Consider the following 18844-nt stretch of genomic DNA (forward strand, 5'->3'; position numbering starts at 1 on the left):
CAACCGAGTGCGAGTGATCGTGATATTGGGTTTGTGTGGTAAACATGTCGACCTTAAAACCAAATAAGGTGCATGTGTGGCATGTCCTGCTTTTCTTGTCCAATCAAAAGAAAAACGTGAGTGAAAGCCATCGTATCCTTGTGGAAATGTACGGTGACAATGTCCTAATGCAAGACGTGTGTGTGCGTTGGTTTCTACGATTCAAAAGTGGTGATTTTGACTTGAAAGACAAAGATCGCTCGGGCCAGCCAAAAAAAATCCAAGATGCCGAATTGCAATCACTGTTGGATGAAGACAATATGCAAACACAACAACAACTGGAAGAGAAGTTAAATGTTGGTTGCCAAACCATATCTGATCGTCTTCATGCCATGGGAAAGATCCAGAAGGCAGGAAAATGGGCCCCACATCATCTGAACGACAGACAAATGGAAAAGCGAAAAACGGTGTGTGAAGTGTTGCTTTCTCGGCATGAAAGAAAGTCTTCCTTGCATCGGATAGGGACTGGGAATGAAAAATGGATCTACTTCGAGAACCCAAAATGCAAAAAGTCATGGGTTGACCCAGGACAACCTTCAACATCGCCCGCAAAACCGAATCGCTTCGGAAGGAAGACAATGATGTGCATTTGGTGGGATCAGAAGGGTGTGGTGTACCATGAGCTTCTGAAACCAGGTGAAACAGTGAGTGCCGTTTTCTACCGTCAACAACTCATCAATTTGAACCATGCATTGATCGAAAAGTGCCCAGATTGGGCAACAAGACACGGAAAAGTGATTTTGCAGCACAACAATGCCTCATCACACACAGCGAAAGGCATCAGACACCATTTCTGCACTTTGCTGGGAATTCTTGCCCCACCCGCCATACTCACCAGACTTAGCCCCTTCGGACTACCACTTGTTTTCATCGATGTCTCACTCACTTTCCCAACAACACTTGAACAATTACGAGGATGTCGAACAATGGCTTGCTGACTGGATCACCTCAAAATGTGAACGATTTTTCTGGAAGGGCATCCACAATTTGACGGACAGATGGGCACAATATATAGCTAGCAATGGCGCATACTTTGAATAAAGCATTTGCTACCTTTCTCCCCAGATAAACTGGTTTTCTTTCGAATCAATTAAGAATTATTAACCAGCACACCTGGTAGTTGTACATTGAACTGCTCCCTCTCAGTAATGCAAGAGTTGTCGAGTTAAAAGAAGATGCTGCAGAGATCTTTGACTTCATGCTCAAAGCACTTGCCGACAATTAGTAATAATGTTACTTTTATTTCCTTATATTTGCAGTACTTCAATTAAGATTCTCTTTCATTGTATAGTAAGCCGATTATGGTACGCAGTCAGTGCTCAGGTGCCTATCTGTTCAGTACGCAGAATCCAAATGAAGTTTTGACATTGTAAGATAGCAGATTAGTTCATTATATCACCAAAAAAGAAAGTGTAAGTTTAATGATAAGACTTCGAAGTAAATTTCTGTTCACTAAGTGTAAAGAATATGATAATTATACCATCCAAAATAATGATGAATACAACTTTATGGGGTCCAGCCCCCCTCCCCTCCCCAACATTCTTCTGGTCAGTGGGATCCCGGATTTTTACTTATGAAATATAGCAACCCTACATTTATCGGAATACAGACACCAACTCTATGGAGCTTGAGATCACTAATCAATTTTAATGAATTACATTTGTTATTTCAAATTGAAGGGAAACTTCATCTAAAAGAACTTTCATGGCCAATCATAATGTATCCATGTATGATATGACAGTGGCATGTAACATTGAATTATTCATAATGTCTAATGATCTTCACATCTTTTTCAATTTCTTTCCTCTCTTTTTTCCCCTTTATTTCATTCCTTGACTCACACATATATTCCACTGGTAATCACAGATTACTATATATAATCATAAAATTAGGCAGGAACTTAAAAATATTGAAGAAATGCATATTCCTTTTTTTTTTAAGAACTGTAGTCTAGATGATATAAAAAACCAAAATGTTAGATAAAAACAGATATTATTTTTTCACAGAAGTAGTGAAAAGTAAATTATTGAGAATGGAAATGTATATATTAGATATGGGAGATATTACATCAATACATTGGCAGATAAAGGCATTATTTGTAAAATTGCTGATAATAATTCATGTTCTGCAGTTTTTTTGTTGTTTTTTTTGCTTCTAAATTTACAGTTTCCCTACCAAAGACAAAATCCTGCTTACTTATATTAAGGAGATGAATAAACAATTAGTATCTTGATGAAATATTTGGCACTTATTATTGGTTTATCACTCAGCCATCCTTGCTTTGAGCACATCATGTAATCTATGGTATTTCAATTGTGTATTTCAATTTTACAGTAATTATCAATTAAAAATACTATTCTTGAATAATGGAAGGGAAATATAGGGTGATTCAAAAAGCATGCCGATTTTAATATATCAAAATATCAACATTATTTTGGAAAAATACATGTACCAAGGAACAGAAACACATTAATCAAAACTTCCCATTTCAGGTATGGAAAATGATATCGGGTATATGACCCCCTCTACTTTGCTGGCACAAAACTCTCTTCATGAAATTGTTGATCACAGCTTCACAAACTTGCATGTCGATCTCGCTGATAACTCATCGAATTTCATCCTTCAACTCGACGATGTTTCGGGGTTTATTGACATACACCAAAGACTTAACATAACCCCAAAGGAAAAAATTGCAAGGGGTTAAATCACATGACCTTGGAGGCCATTGCTGGTCACCACGAAGCGAGATGAGCCGATCCGGGAACTTCTTGTGAAGCAATGCAATTGTTTCGCCGGACGTGTGGCAAGTGTCTTACTGAAACCATGACTGTTCAATGTACATTGCATCGAAATGAGGCCACAAAAAATCTCTGATCATTGTACAGTATCAATCTCCATTAACTGTCACTGCTTGTCCTGCTTCATCTTCAAAAAAATAAGGGCCAATGACACCACCCGCCCAAAAGCCACACCAAACCATCGCTCACTGTGGATGCATTTCCCTTTCACGAACTGTGTATGGATTTTCTGATCCCCAGATATGGCAATTTTGCCTGTTGACAAAACTGTTTAAGTGGAAGTGTGCTTCGTCACTGAAGAAGATTTTCCTCGCAAAGCCGTCGTCCTCCTGTTGTCTTCTCAGAAACCAGCCAACAAAATCTCGACTCTTCTGGTGATCAGTTCTTGGGTTAACTGAATTTTATAGGGGTGGTAATGGAGATCATGAACAAGAATTCGCCGCAGTGAAGAATATCCTATGCCCAATTGTTGGGAACGGCAACTGACCGATTTCTTTGGACTAACAATCACACTGTCACGAACCAATGCAATGTTTTTAACAGATCGGTCAGAACACGGATGTGCACTGTTGATTCATTCGGTGCTTCATCACGCCCGAAATTCGCATGAAGACGTCGGACAGTTGCAGCACAACTTTCTCCGTTTTGATAAAACATTTTCACAATTAGCACACGTTGCTCCATTTTGAAGCATTCCATGTTCACACACAGACTGAATTCTGATGGTGCACAGTTGACAACAATATGGCGAGTGATTCTCAACCAACGTTTTTTTTTTTTTAAATCTGAAGGTTCACAGAATACAACATACTACACACCATTGTTGCCAACCACGTAACAACAACGTGCTGAGCGATTTCAAACCAGCGTGCTTTTTGAATCACCCTTTACTTGTTACTGAATTTTGAAGAGATGTTTTCATACAGTTAATGTTGTATTTATAAAATTTTACCTGTAGGTTTATTTTTACTTAAAAAATATACAAACATCAACTAAATGTATGGCTTGTGGGACACGAAGATTGCATTCAACATTCTTTTAATCCACTCAGTGAGGAAGTAAAGGTTGTAGCTATAAATCCTTTGGATAATATCCTATTTACTCTCTTGGTAAGATGAACAGAATTTCCCTCTTCAAAATTATTACTTACATCTAACATTTTGGTTTCTAAATAAGGCCAATCATGTTACATGTAGTAACACTGCACCTTATTTTATACAGCTGGAGCAAATCAGAATGGCCGAGGAGACATGTCAACCCTTACTGTTCCGGAGGAATTGACTGGCCGAGAAAGGAACTCTTCACCAAGATACAAAAGGAACAGATCTCCGTCGCTGTTCAGGTTGCTGTCATCGAGCAAAGGAAGTGGACCTCAAAGCCCTTTAGAAGCCCCGAGTGGCACATCAGGTATCAGGCGGTAAGATTCAACCTCTGTCCACACCCCGACCCAACCATGTCCTCGCACCCACCAGTGCCTAGACAGTGAAGGAACCCCATCCTCATTGCATGGTCCACAGGTTGTTATTTATTTTTTCCCCAGAACTTCACCACCAGTCATGCAACCCAACCTACATTGGGGGTATGTGCATTTTCTGTGAAGAAGTGTTTTTTTTGTAATATTAACATATCCTGTCGAATCAATGTGAAGGTTGATGCTAAAACACAATTCTCTTAATTATTGATTTTTTCTGACCTGGAAACTCAGTTTTAAACAAAATAAACAAAAATAATACACAATAAAATATACTGCTAAAGATGGGTTACTTTCTGGTGTGTACATATGAATTGGCTGTTTCTGATACAAAACATATTTTTCAGATATACTAATTCCTCTTGTTTTGACACTGTAAATATTTGTGTTCAGTATGTATTAATGTGTATTAATGGCTACTATTCTGAGCAGTTTCATGTCACAAAAGACAGTACTGTAACTTTAGCAAGGGAACATGCAATGTTCCACAATTTCAATAATTGAGAAACATACATGATGATTTTGGTCGATTTTGTAAGACCATATCTTCACCAATAGTGAACAGAGATGCATGATACTACAACCATCTGAAAGAGAAATAATTGCCATTTCATACAGACATTAAATGCATTCAATATGCATCCCATGTGTGGCAGGATGGGTGTCCAAGCGGTACATCCACTCTCACCAAACCTTCTCAAGAATGTCTTGGGTGACGTTTCCGATGAGTGGAGAATTCTACCAGTGGGGTTTCATCGAAGACAATGTTTACATTCCTCCACTTTCATAGAATTGCAAAGGTGAATAAGCATCACCATTAGAAACATCACACAAGACATGCTTGGTGAGAATGGAAGTATCCCTTCAACACCTGTCCTGCCATGCATGAGGTGCATATTGAATGTGTATTTAAGGTCTGTGTGAAATGGCAAATATCTCTCTTTCAAATGGTGTATTTCTGTTCACCATTGATGAAAATATGGCCTTACAAAATCAACCAATAATTTCTGAACACCCTTTATTATTGGCTTCAATAGTTGAGTACTAACAGAACTCATAGAGGCTCATCTACCTATTTCTTGTTAAAATCAGTGCTTGAAGAAAATTCCTAGCTGGGAGGATGGTTGGTTGAGTTTCGGGATATGTGGAGAGATGCTCATATGGTTAACATGGAGACAATGCAGTAGGTGGATGGATGCTTATGCCAATTATCCTTGCTGGGTGGATGCATTATGAAAACTTAACTGTGGGATAGCAATTCCCCACCCCACACCAAACAATGGTTAAAAGGCTTCACGAATGGCTTTCCAGAAAAACAATTTAACAACCAATGTCATGCTACATGATAGTAAGTCCAAAGTGCTTATGGCAATAATAAAATAATGATAACTTTAGAAGAAAGTATTTAGTTCTAAAATTCTCGCTCAAAAATTGATGTTTTTCAGCATTGAAATTAAATTATTCCTATTTCCTATGGGCACTAAATGGGCCAAATTTGCAGGGAAGCAGATCAAAAGACCACTCTTTTTTTTGAGGACATATAATGCCCGTCCCCCAATTTTGAGAGAAAAAAAGAAAAACAAAGAAAATGCAAAAAAATCATTTTCGGGAAACTTTGAAAATTGGATGTTTTCTAATTGTCGTACATTGTGAACTTATTCTTTTGTTTTCTATATTACATATAAGAGTAAAATATATCATCAAAAAACGGTGGTTGAAGACTAGAAAGAAGAGTAAAGATAGAGCTTTATAATTTGTAACATCTTCAGTTGTGTATTAGTTCTTAACTTTGCTAAAGAACACAAAAATGACAAAATGGAACAAGACGAATTACTGCAGCTGAAAAGATTATAAATTAAATTAAAAATTTATAGCCCCAACTTAACATGAACATTTCCAGAAAGTACAATTATTCAAAATTAATAAAAAGTATGAAGAGGTACAATTAATTGCAGACTAAATGTTCTGAAATTTTGTTTTACATATGTTTGATAAATAATTCTAAATGTATATGTGGGTGGGTGTAATGATTAACCTCCATTTTATTGTTGAAATTTTAATGGATAATTAAGCAAAAAATAAATTTTTGGTTGAAAATTTAAAATCAGGTGCACCAGGAAGAGAACTGCTTGGACCAATAAATAATGAAGGTAATATTACTTTATGTAACATAAAATTAGCATCTGCTACATTAAAAATATTATGAATCACAGAAAATCTTCTCTTGAAAAGACTCATGCATAGAATAGAATTTCCACTGAAGGGGTGTTGACATAGGTTAGCTGGTTAGGTTGCTGGCTTGAAAGATTGTTTATTATAATCCAAATAACAAATTCTGTCTCGTGTGAGGAAAAAAAGTGTGCGAGTGTGATGTTCAGCTCTATTATCTAACTAACCATAGAAGTTAAGAATCTCATTTAATGTAATTTTGTTCATCCTTACGTAAGTATTTATTTTCAAGGTTCTTCATGAGTTATGTCATGAATAATATCGATATACTTCCTGAAAGTGATATCATAACAGCATACAATTTATGGCAATGTAGTGAGCTTAGTTTAAAGAAGAATTTGTGCATAATTTAATCTAATAGTTCCTGCATTTTATTCAAGCACTAGTACAACATATGTATTTTTACATGCTCCAAAAGTTTGCAGTCAAAATTGTGCTTGAAACAGTTCTAGTGATGATAATTTAGGTTTCCAAATGTTAAAGATGTCTCACACATTTTATCCTGTATGTCTGCAACCATGCAGCACAAAATCATGGTTGCCACTGCTAGAGACAGACATTGTAACCAATCAAAACAAGGTGCATCTTCCAGAGCAGTGGTTTTCAAACTGTGGTACGTGTACCCCCAGGGGTAGATGAATGACTTGAAGAGGGTATGCGATCAGCTCGGAAGAGAAATGTCAAGAACACCCACAATAGAACATTTCTTGCTGCAGGTGTGTAGAGCAGACTTCATTGTTTTGGACTTAAAAACAGCTTCATTTTCCTGTTGAGCGTTAAAGCTTTGTCACTGACACTTTACGTTTCACGTTTTGAAATAAAATTCTCGTTTGAAATTTCTACCGATTTCAACTCAAAAACCCACAAACATTTGTTAAGAGTAAAAACGTTACAAGTACAACTGGGAACAGTACTGAAATAGATTTATTACATTTGGAGCCAAATCTTCTCTTGACAGTTTCAAGTGCACAACCAGACATCAAGAAACTCTGTCAGGCTATGCAGAACCACTCTTCTCACTAGAACTCTGAGGAACAAAACTCCAAAATTGTGCTTGACTGTTTACAAAATTATTTTTGTTCTAATTTTTTTCAATAACTCTGGAAAAAATATATGAAAATTGAAGATTTTTATATACATTTCATATCATACATGTTTCACTTTTTAATTTTTGTAACTAGGCATAAAGAGTGTAAACGTAAGAACACCCAATAAAATAATAAACATAGGATTCAAATGTTTATTTGTTTACAATATTTCCACATACAGCCCAAATGGGAGTTTGCTCAATTGCAGAGACAAGCCTCCAACGTATCAAAAACTCCCCACCACTCAGGCAGCCAAAAAAATCCCCAAAACCCACTATTCAGAGAAAACCTATGGGAGTTTAGTTACGACTAAAGGGTACAATGAGAAAAAAGTTTGAGAAACGCTGTTCTAGAGTTTTAATAAGACTGGACACAATTAATGATTTCTATATTCAATGCAAAAGCATCAAATAGGGTTAGAAACAGATGCACGCACCAACATGAAATTTATATGGGTCAACATTTGTGGTAGTGTGTTTACCACAGCATACTATGGTATCAGGGGTCCCATGTTTCAATCTTTGAGAGTGTCCCTTCATCAATTCATCATATCATCACTCATCCTCACCTCCGCAATTAGCTACAAGTGGAAGGCAAGTGAAGTAAAATGAACACAATCAACCAATCAATGGATTTCTTAAGGATACCAAACCAATTTAAACTTTAAAATGTCGATACGGGATCAGACAAAAATGGAAAAAATCATGATTAATCAGAATTAACCATTGTCCTGAAATAATATATGAAACCCAGTCACAAAATAATATGTGAAATCCAATCACTGCAACAGGTTTGCCTTAGAAAATGAACTGGCATATCCAGAAATTTATTTGACAAAACAGAATACATTATCTATCTATCTTCATCTATATGTCTATTCACAAGAACATGAACAAAATAGTTGCATTATGAAATTATAAAAAATACTGGTAACTTTAACAACAAACCAATATGTCTATAAAAGCCAGTAGTAATAGGTCTCATTTCTAATATAAATCAAAGCAGGTTATTACATTAAAACTCTACACTGGTGTTGAAATTTATGAGTGCCTTATCGTTCTGCACTTATTTTGGTGGAAAACTAAACTTCTAGTGTCCAACAAAGAAATGCACAAGTATAGACAAGGAAGTCAAGTAAAATGATAATGATAATCCACTTGTTAACCGAATATGCCTTACTAAAACTAAACTAAACTCCATGCTAAACAGCCCTCTAAGGGTCAAGGCCTGCCAGAGCAGAATTTTTTTTTTTTTACATTGGGTGACACGTGGTCAGTGCATCGAATCCCATTGCTGCTGTTTTCTGGCTTTTGAGACCGGAACTCACTACTACTTCTTTTCAAGTAGCTCCCCAATTGTCCTCACAATGCTGGTCAACGCCAAAATATTGGGGGCTCACACCAGGAACTGAACCCTGGACCGCTCGCACCAAAGGCAAGAGCACTATCCATTTGGCTATGTGGGAGTCTGAATGTGTCTTACAGGAATAACAACCATGTAGAGTTTTATAGTTGAAGCACCTAGAATTTGCTATTAGAACATGATTATTTTCATGTTGCATCATATAAATTAATACAAACATCACAAATGAAATCTATAAATTTATCTACTATGTCAAATACAGGACCTTACCAAGTTTTCTACTTTGGTGAATGAATGAAACATTCACATACTGACTTATTTGTGCACACTGTTCTTAAATGTTATCTTAAAAATTAAATGACATTCAGAATTAAAGAAAATGGGAATGACATGCCATTTCATTGATGTAACAGTTTAACTGACATAATTCATGAATACCCTTGCCTCCTTAATGGTAATTATTATACAGTTTGAATTTCATGTCTTCAAAGAATGGTTTAAACTTTGTTAAATTTAAAAATGGTTACAGGGTAAAAAAATGCCTGCACTTGTTTGATGTAGTATAAGGAACGGATTTTCAGGACAGTTTTAAATTTGCAAAAAAAAAAGTGCCATTTGGATTAAATGATGGTTATAAGTATAACATACGTATATATTTTCAAATTAGTAATAATAATTGATTCAGAGCATTAAAATGATCCAGAAAGTCTCTCTCACTTATGTATTACTATTACAGATAGAAATTAGTAGAGTATGACATTTATCTTCCATTTCTAAGGCTTCTATGTGAGCGAATTTCAGTCCATGGCTACTTGAAATCTTAAGTGTGTTTGCTGTGTAAGATAATCTTGGATGAAATCGCACTGTGACTTAATTTCATCTTTCACCTTACGGTGCTGTCAATTTACATGTGGGTAACATATTGTACTGCAAGGGACCTAGTCACAGAAAATGTGATTTTTCTTGTCTTTTGTTGTCAAATGACATATTCCAAACACATTATACAAATATGAATTGTAATTGAACACTTGAAAATAAAATAAAATGTCACACTGGAACAAAGAATGCTTCATAAACGAGTAGGTAATATGAAATCAGGGTATTTCTTCTAGTAGCAGCATAAATATTCAAGTACAAATTTCTGAATAAGATAAAACATAAGTTATGCCGTGCAGAAATTATTATTGATCAACATATCATGTGGCCCCCTCAGGTAGTTGTCAATATCATTTCATTAAAACTTTAAAATACATTTTAAAAGGTCAGGTAAGTGTTTAACCTTTAGTGGATGGAGCCTTGTGCGCCTGGAAAGTCTCTGCGCTTGGGACCTTTCCAAGCATGTGCTTTCAAATTCGCAGAGAAGTAAAAAAACTAATTGTCGTAGAGAGATGAAATAGTTTTTTATCTAGACAGTGATTTTAGCGGAGGTAAAATTTATACATTTTGCATGGAAGAAGAAAAAGAAGAAAATTGAAAGTTTTAAAAAAATGGTGTATGGCATGGTCCCCACAATAGACTGAATGAATGAAAAATGCAGTACATAGCAGTTGTATATTCCTACAACCATGCAAAGTTTCATTGAAAACAGGCTGATACTTCTAGAGGGAAAAAATAACAACAACGTATAAGAGCAGCAGTGTTGTCAGTTTATGAAAACACTTTCTGGAATTTTGATAGTAACGATGGATATATTGTTTTGTAATTCGAGCATGTAGTACCTTTAGAGATACACTAATGAACAAAACTGAAATATCATGCGTAGTTTTCTAGAAATGGCATGTTAGTTGCTGCCATGTGGTCGGGGCAAATTTCGAAATCTGGTCCTTTGCCTTCATCCACCCCCAGACCCTTAATTGTCACACATTGCTTAAAGTGTTGTTTTTACTCATTATAACATGTAAAATTTTAATTTTTCAAAAACAAGCAGTAGTTTAGGAGTTACAGCAATTTTTATAAACATATCCCATAATATTACAAGGGGTAACAAAGGACTTTTTCATTCTCTGCTAGATAATAATTGTAACAATGGATGTATTGTTTTATAATTCGAGTATGTCATACCTTCATATGTGTACTAATGAAAAAAAGACAGAACTGAAATGTCATGTGCAGTTTTCAAGATTTGTTAATTACTGCCACGTGGAGGTGGTTTCAATCGGAACCAGCCATCTGGAATGCCATAATTTGGGTGGTTTCGTTCAAAACTGGCAGTCTGCTAAAGGTTAAAAAATGTTAAATACAGATAAAAGAGGTAAAATAGAAGTTGCACTGTCACTGACTTTGTGCATGTACAACAACTCACTTTCCTGTACTTTACTAACAGGGTGTCTTTGTTGGTTTGACAACAAATAAATACATGAAGCCATTGTTTTCTTTGCATGCTTCTGTTGTGTGCACAACACTGGAAGTGATGTAATAGAAATCCATTGTACTTTCAGGTAACTACTACCCAAAAGCCTTTTGGTAAAATATGTGAAGTCCATGTACAATCCAATCATTCAGCTCATCGTCCATAATACTGAGGTGAATTTTCCTTTTTTTGTAATGCAGCATACTATCAACATCAAAAGTTGACATTGAGGCTTTCCTCGTAATGTCATTCTCGGATGATCAAGTTGGTTAGGTCAGTTTTCTGTCTAACATTTCGAGAAGTGGCTTGGCTCTCCTCTTCAGGGAAAAAAAAATAAAATTCCATTGCCTTAAGATAGTGCTGTATCAGTTCTTCAGACAAACTGATTCATAACAGAGAACATTTGTTTGTATTTGCATCCAATTTTATATATTGTCTACCGAAACATTTTTGCTAAATTATTTATGTGAAGGATTTACAATAAATAATAAAACTTACTGGCTATCTACATTCTTCAGTTGGAAGAAAAACAGATTTAAAAAAAATGAAGTTAAATCTACAGAAGAAATACATGGGTAGGGAAAGTTAACTCTACAGAATAAATACATGGGTAGGGAAAGTTAACTCTACAGAATAAATACATGGGTAGGAAAGTTAACTCTACAGAATAAATACATGGGTAGGGAAAGTTAACTCTACAGAATAAATACATGGGTAGGAAAGTTAACTCTACAGAATAAATACATGGGTAGGGAAAGTTAACTCTACAGAATAAATACATGGGTAGGGAACGTAAATAATCATATTTGCCAAAAATCTCTTGATGGGGAGAGACATCTGAATAGAACATTGCAATGGTACAACATAAATATCTTTTTCCCCAGTTTATTTTTCTAAATAAAACTGTGGGGTATGACCTCATACTATGATACTTATTTTATTTTTTAAGAAAACATGGACTTTTAGGTGCTTGTTTTAACAACATGCATTGCATAATTGTCTCAGCATATTTTAGATTTCTACCATTTGTATTTAATCTAGCTCTAAAATATTAAAATATTCTCTCATTCCACTTCTGATTAAACAAACTAATCTGTGTTTGGTTTTCCCAAATGTCAATTAGAAAGCTTGTACAATATGGTCCTGAAACTTCTATCTATGTATCTTTAGGTAGCAGTTCTTGGATTTCCACTTTCAAAATGGAAAAAGTATGTTGTCTAACACTGCAGTCATGTTTAGGATGTCTATTCTTTTTCCAACAGTATAGCATCCTTACCCCATCACTCTTCTTGCCGAAACCACAGTGCATGCCATGGTTGACAGTCAAACGCATTGACAGATCTTTTCTCCTTTCTCGTCTATCAGCAGCCAGCCCTCCTCTGGGAATGGCCACTACATCGCCCAGTGGCATGTATATGAGGAAGGGATGAAGACAGAAAGGTTAAAAAAGGACTGGACTGATTCTTTTGCAATCCTCGAAAAATGCAAATGCTCAAGGAAGCAAGAGAAGAATGTCCACCTGTACCACACTCTCCCTGACCTGTTTTATGGGAAGGGGGAAGTAGCCCTTGTCAGTGTGCATTGCACCCCTAGGTTTAAAGCTGTGGTTTTCTCTCTGATTGGGGAGGGGGGGGGGGAGGTCGAGAAGAGTAAACTGGCCTGTCTTGCAAAAGTGTTAAGCACATGTTGTGCTATGCTCTATTATGGCAATGAAGGAAATGGTTATAGCATTGATCAATGGGAAGTACTGATAGTCATATCTGCAAGGCCTATGATACCATAAAAATAGAATTATTGCAAAATTCAACGCTTGAACATTGACCCTGAATGTACTGAAACTCTGCATTTTTATTTAATGATGTTTTTCTGCCACTTGTGGCTAATCACAACATTGAGGATAAGTGATGATGAGATGAAACTGATGAAGGGATGCTCACAAAGAACACCCATGCCCAGGCTGGGATTTCAACCTAGCGGCGAGATTGAAAGTCAATTGCACTCGACCATCAGCTGGCTGATATACAGGGTGTCCAAAAAGTGTTTTACCTGATTACGAATTTCATTCATATCCGCTATATGTAAGGTAGAGATGTGAAAGTGGTGCCAAAATGTTGGAAAACTAACCAAGTCTTTTTTGTTACAGGTTTCAGTAAAGTAGCTCTAGTGTACCAGTGTCGGTGCTCAGGAAACCAGAAATGTTCACAAATCAGGAAAAAGCTCAATGTGTCCCCTGGTATCATTGGGCAACAAAGCCCTGTACAATTTGCACTTTGTATGCACGAAACAATAAACATTTGTGTAAGATATCACGAAGAGATCTCTTTAGCTGATGTTTTACGTTGTTTGAAATCGCTGAGGTTCATGGTTGGCCACTTCTCGGTAAGTCAGATCCTGTGGTCTTGAACTTGTCGTACCACGACTTAATACTCTTGACATCGGGCGGCATCTTTCCATACGTTGTTTGAAAGTTACTCTGCACTGTTATTGGTGACCGGGTCTCGTGATACCAGAGGACACACTGATCTTTTTCCTGATTTGTGAACATTTCCAGTTTCCTGGGTACTGGCACTGTTACACTGCAGCCACGTTACTGAAACCTGCAACAAAAAAACTTGGTTAGTTTTCCAACATTTTGGCACCACTTTCACATCTCTACCTTACATATAGCGAATGTGAATAAAGTTTGTAATCAGGGAAATACTTTTTGGACACCCTGTATATGAAAATGTAGACTATACTATGGTGCTGCAAATCCATTTAATTCCTATCCTGGATAAATTGCAAATCTGTTGTCTTCATTTTATTGAAATAAATTCCTAATCAGTTGTTTCATTTGAGGTAGGCAATTTTGTAGTATTCTGTATTTGGCTCCCGTGTAGCCAAACTGTTCTTGCCTTTCCGTCACTACTCAATGCTGGGTTCAGTTGCTGGTGAGAGCCCCAAAAATTTCAATGTTGATCCAGCATCACAAGGACAGAAGCACCAGGCTCTGGTCTCAAAAACCAGAAAACGGTGATGATGGGACTTGATACACTGACCAAGGATCACCCAATGAAAAAGCTGCTTGGCAGATGGTGGCCCTCAGACGAGTTTAGTTTAAATTATGTAATGTTTCTAAGGTAGGCATGTATACGTGTACATGCATGTATGCCTCACATGTTGGCTACTTGGTTAAAGACTGTAAATTTTCACTTGCTTTTCAATGTCTCCAATAGGGATAGCCAAATCGGGATAAAATCATTTTCTAACCAGATTTCAACGCTGTATCAGATATTTGGATTATCCAACAACAGATTATCCTAAATATCTGGATATCCGTAATACCAGAATGTGTGCATTATCTGAATAGTTTTATCATTTATCTGTTTTACTGGCTCTCCCATATTCTTTTATTCTTCATGTTCATATTTCTACTTTACAGATTCTCTACAAATTCTTCATCCAATCTGTTTGTGTATCTGTTTTACAGATTCTCCGCATATTTTTTGCCGAAAACAGATCTCTGCATTACTAAGTTCAGTATCAATGCACAAAGTTTTCCGGCATAACAAAAAAACGTAAAAGAGATACATACATTTTAGAAAATAACATTCTTAATTTAGTGTCCTGATCCTTTATTTGGTAATTATTTCCTTAATTTCAGACACCACTCTAACCAGAATAGCTTACTGAAATGAAAAAGTAAATAGCAATCTGAATACTCGGATCTCAAGAATAGCCGTATTAGTTTGATATCTGATCCATATTATCCATAGTAACTGGAAATCTGAATTCTCCAGATATTCAGATTATTCATTGCATCCAAAATGGATATCGGTTAATTTGAAACCTGGATTTTGTGACCATCCATAGTATCCATAGTCTCCAAGTGTTGTATTGCATTCTTAATTGCACCACATGTTTGTAGATAGATTTTGAACCTAAATATGAATCTTGAAGCTCTAAGTTTCAGAAATTCACCAAGGTCTTGGATAGAATAAACTGCTAATCTGGTCAAGTACCAACATCACATTTAAAACATATGTGGATACAATAGGAAAGGGTTCTTAAACTACATTTCCTTATTTCTCCCCAGTGATATAAATTCTTGCAGCTATTTTGTTTTAGAGAAATATGAAGATTACTAACATGTATTATACTGAATGAATGATACCACTAACAGTTGAAAGCATTTCTTGTATTCAGTGCATTGCACTACTAATTTTGCTGCTACATTAGCAAAATACATTCATTGTGACAGGTGCAGGCAATCTCTAAAGATGTTGAGAATGTAATTTGCAATTTTTTTTTGTAATAATGTATTTAATTTGTTAAAAACACTAAAAAACACACAAACAGCATGATAAAAAACACATTAGGAGTTCTTCCGAGCTTTCAATTTCATCTCAGAATTATCAGGGCTGGTCGAGGGGCGACAGAAGGGACACGGTTGAGACACAGTGAGTAGCGCCAGCGGAACTTCAACCGCGTCCCTTCTGTCGCCCCTCGACCAGCCCTGATGATTCTGAGATGGAATTGAAAGTTCGGAAGAACTCCTAAAGTGTTTTTAATTGTGCTGTTTGTGTGTTTTTTAGTGATTTTAACAAATATGTTGCCACCATGTGACGTAAGAAGTTTTCTACTGTCAAACGTATTTAATGTTACTGCTGTTTGTTCCTAAAGCTGACATTTATCAGGAATTATAAAAGCATAGCAAGTGAGAAAATTGGTTTAAAATGTCAAAGCTTCAGAAATATCAGCACACTTAATTTCAAATGCATTGTACCAATGGACATATGAAGGTCTTAATTTGTTGTTTTCTTTACATTCTTTCTAAGGCTTTCACCTCACAGTTATTCTTTACTGAACAGATTTTTCTTAGTTGCTTCTAATAGATATCTCTATTTCTAGGTCGCCATTTTCTAAGATCAGTCTCAGCTCTCCTCAAGTGGGCATGGCGGGCTTGGACGACAATGATGACGCTAATTCTTTCATGTTGGGAGAGGGAATGAGAAGTTCAGGGGGCCGGCGGGACAGCAGCTTCTCTGCTGTTTACACAACATCCTTAGATGGGGAAAGCACACACTGCTCAGAACCTGGGGACATCTATTACTCAACTCGTAGCGACCTCAACCTCCGATGTCAAGATGAACCAGGAACACCCAGGCCTCGACTCAAGAGCTGTCCCAAACTGTTGTTTTTGAACAGGAAGACATCCCATGGAAAGAAGAAGGGAGTGCGGTGGAGGGCGATGGAAAAGCGGTATAGCGACCCTCCAAACCCAAACGTAATGTTTAACCAATCTCAGCTGCTGCGACAGTTGGCGCTTCTACCTGGGGCATCAGGCGTACGGTCAGATGAGAGTGTTTCTAATATTGGTCAATACCCGTATTACGATGTATCTCCCACAGATTATCTGCAACCACACAGAAGGAATTTGCCGTTCCCTCAAGATGTCATGGGGTCACAAAGATCATTTGAGTCTCATCGAAGCAGCAGTCCTCGTGTAATACCCAAAATATGCAACGACACTTACAGATTAACACGGACAGACTCTAGACACAGCACTGGTGCTGTTCCGAAATCACATCGCTCGCGAGGCATTCAGTTACCGCAGTTACGTGGGGTGCCGCCCACTCAGTATGCTGCAGCAATTGCCTCACCCAGTCCAAATATAACTAGAAGTTTGCCAGACATAAGTTTCCAAGAAAATTGCGAGGAGAGTCCAATAGTGGAGAGAGCACAAGTAATTGTAGCCGAACCATGGAGTACAGCATCCTTGGATGGTGAAGATGTGTACATGCTTGAACAAGCGGAAGCTGGATTGCCACAGGAACGTATACCTGAGCCAGCAGCGGTGCACAAACCTCTCAATGAAGGGATAGAAAGGCAGTTTGTTTTACCAATCGCGAGGAGGCAACTTAGCAGTCCTACAGAGTCTTCTGAAAGTATAGGCAGAGTAACTCCGCAGGAGGCAGAGGGCAGAAAGACAGACAATTCAGAACAAAATAAACATCATTCACGGTGGAAAGATTTTTGTTGGCCTTGACGAAACAAGGAAAATATGGACAAGAATTTATTAAAAATTATCGTGCAACAAATTGACTGCAGTATTTATTTCCCAATTTTTTCAGCACAAATTGTTGTTATTGTTCTTTCTTTTTCGTAATTTGTGATTTCTCACTCGCCATGCTCAAAGGAATAATTTCCTCCAAGTGTTTTTTTTTTCAATTTTGCCCAATGTATCCTGTGTCTGTTCTCCTAGAGTACAATGGAGTACAAGTGTGTGTTATTCAACTCTGTGTGATGACTGGCCATTACATTTCTTTGGAGGTTTGTGTACTGAGTGTTCTCACTGAAAACATCTGCAAAACAATCTCAGTTTTAAAAGAGTTCTTCGGGATCTGTATCAGTCAGGAAATGTTGAGTTGTGGTATTATTCCAAAAGACAATTTTGCGTTCTCAAGATTCTTATTTTTCATCAATCATGTGTGTGTGCATGCAATAATGTTGGGATGAACGACTGTAATTTAAAAAGTGAAAATGTTGCTTTGAATGCTTGTATTTTGAAAGAATTTTTAGTATGAAGGATTCTCTGTGACACAAAAGGAGAGTATTTCCATATTGACACACAAGTTTGTGTGTACAACTTGCTTATTTCTCAAATTAGGGAAATCGAATAGCAAAAGCTTCTAATTAAAGTCTTCTGAGGTACATATACCTGTTTTTTAAAAAATAATAATAATTAAGGATGATAACAGTATGCAAAAATATATATATTGGCAAATAATCTTGGGTATTATCAAACCTCTAAATAAGAGAAAAGAATATTTCCTTGTTATTTTAGGATTGTGTAAACAATTCTACATTTATGTATATAAGGATGATTGTTAAAAATATACTTGTTTACAAAACAGAGGTAGCTGGTTGTCATATTCTTTAAGACAGTAATTAACATAATTTATTTCCTGCTGATCTTATTTTATTTTTGTTATTTAGCATCACTTTTCTGCCATTTGTGGCTAGTCGTGATGATGTGGATGAGTGATGATATTGATGAAGGGACACTCAATAACACCCATACCCAAGCTGAAGATATTATTCCCTGCTGAGAATGTACATGGGGCTGAATGGAAACAGTTATTTTCCTGATACCAAGGCTCCTGTATCTGTGGTGTTGAAGTTTCTGTGCACCCTTCCAGCTTTAGAGGAGGTAAGTGATGTGATTGACCCATACAGAGGTGTGCTCCCTGATGGAATTGACATTTGAAGAATACTTATCACTGAATCAGGTCCCACGACCACCACTCTATTTCTTTCTAGTAGATACCAATAAAGCTTACGATGTTGGCTCGAACACTGACAATCTGGAGGTGCATACATGCTTACATGCTTGTCCATGACATTGTATCATATGGCTGTTCTTGGAGATACTTGTCAATGGACACTTAAGCAGACTGCTGCAAAAAGAGTGGGCAACAAGAAAACACGGTGCTCTACAGCAATCAACCAATAGGAGAGCAGGTAC

At 36.8% G+C, this 18844-nt stretch overlaps 1 protein-coding gene across 3 annotated transcripts in view; it reads left to right on the forward strand.

The window, feature by feature from the left end:
- Positions 1 to 18131, forward strand: part of LOC145998804 (bestrophin-4-like) — a 114654-nt gene extending 96523 nt beyond the window's left edge. For 2 of the 3 annotated variants that reach the window (XM_083135425.1, XM_083135426.1), the window contains 2 exons: positions 4059 to 4254; positions 16228 to 18131. In XM_083135425.1, coding sequence (XP_082991551.1) covers positions 4059 to 4254; positions 16228 to 17365 — 1334 coding nt within the window. In that variant the 3' untranslated portion in view covers positions 17366 to 18131. The remainder of the gene's footprint in view (positions 1 to 4058; positions 4255 to 16227) is intronic. The other variant, XM_083135427.1, reaches the window with a different exon arrangement.
- The last annotated feature ends 713 nt before the right edge of the window (positions 18132 to 18844 follow it).

Source organism: Lepisma saccharinum, chromosome 14 (genome assembly GCF_977018435.1).
Source record: "Lepisma saccharinum chromosome 14, izLepSacc3.1, whole genome shotgun sequence".
Classification (NCBI taxonomy): domain Eukaryota; kingdom Metazoa; phylum Arthropoda; class Insecta; order Zygentoma; family Lepismatidae; genus Lepisma; species Lepisma saccharinum.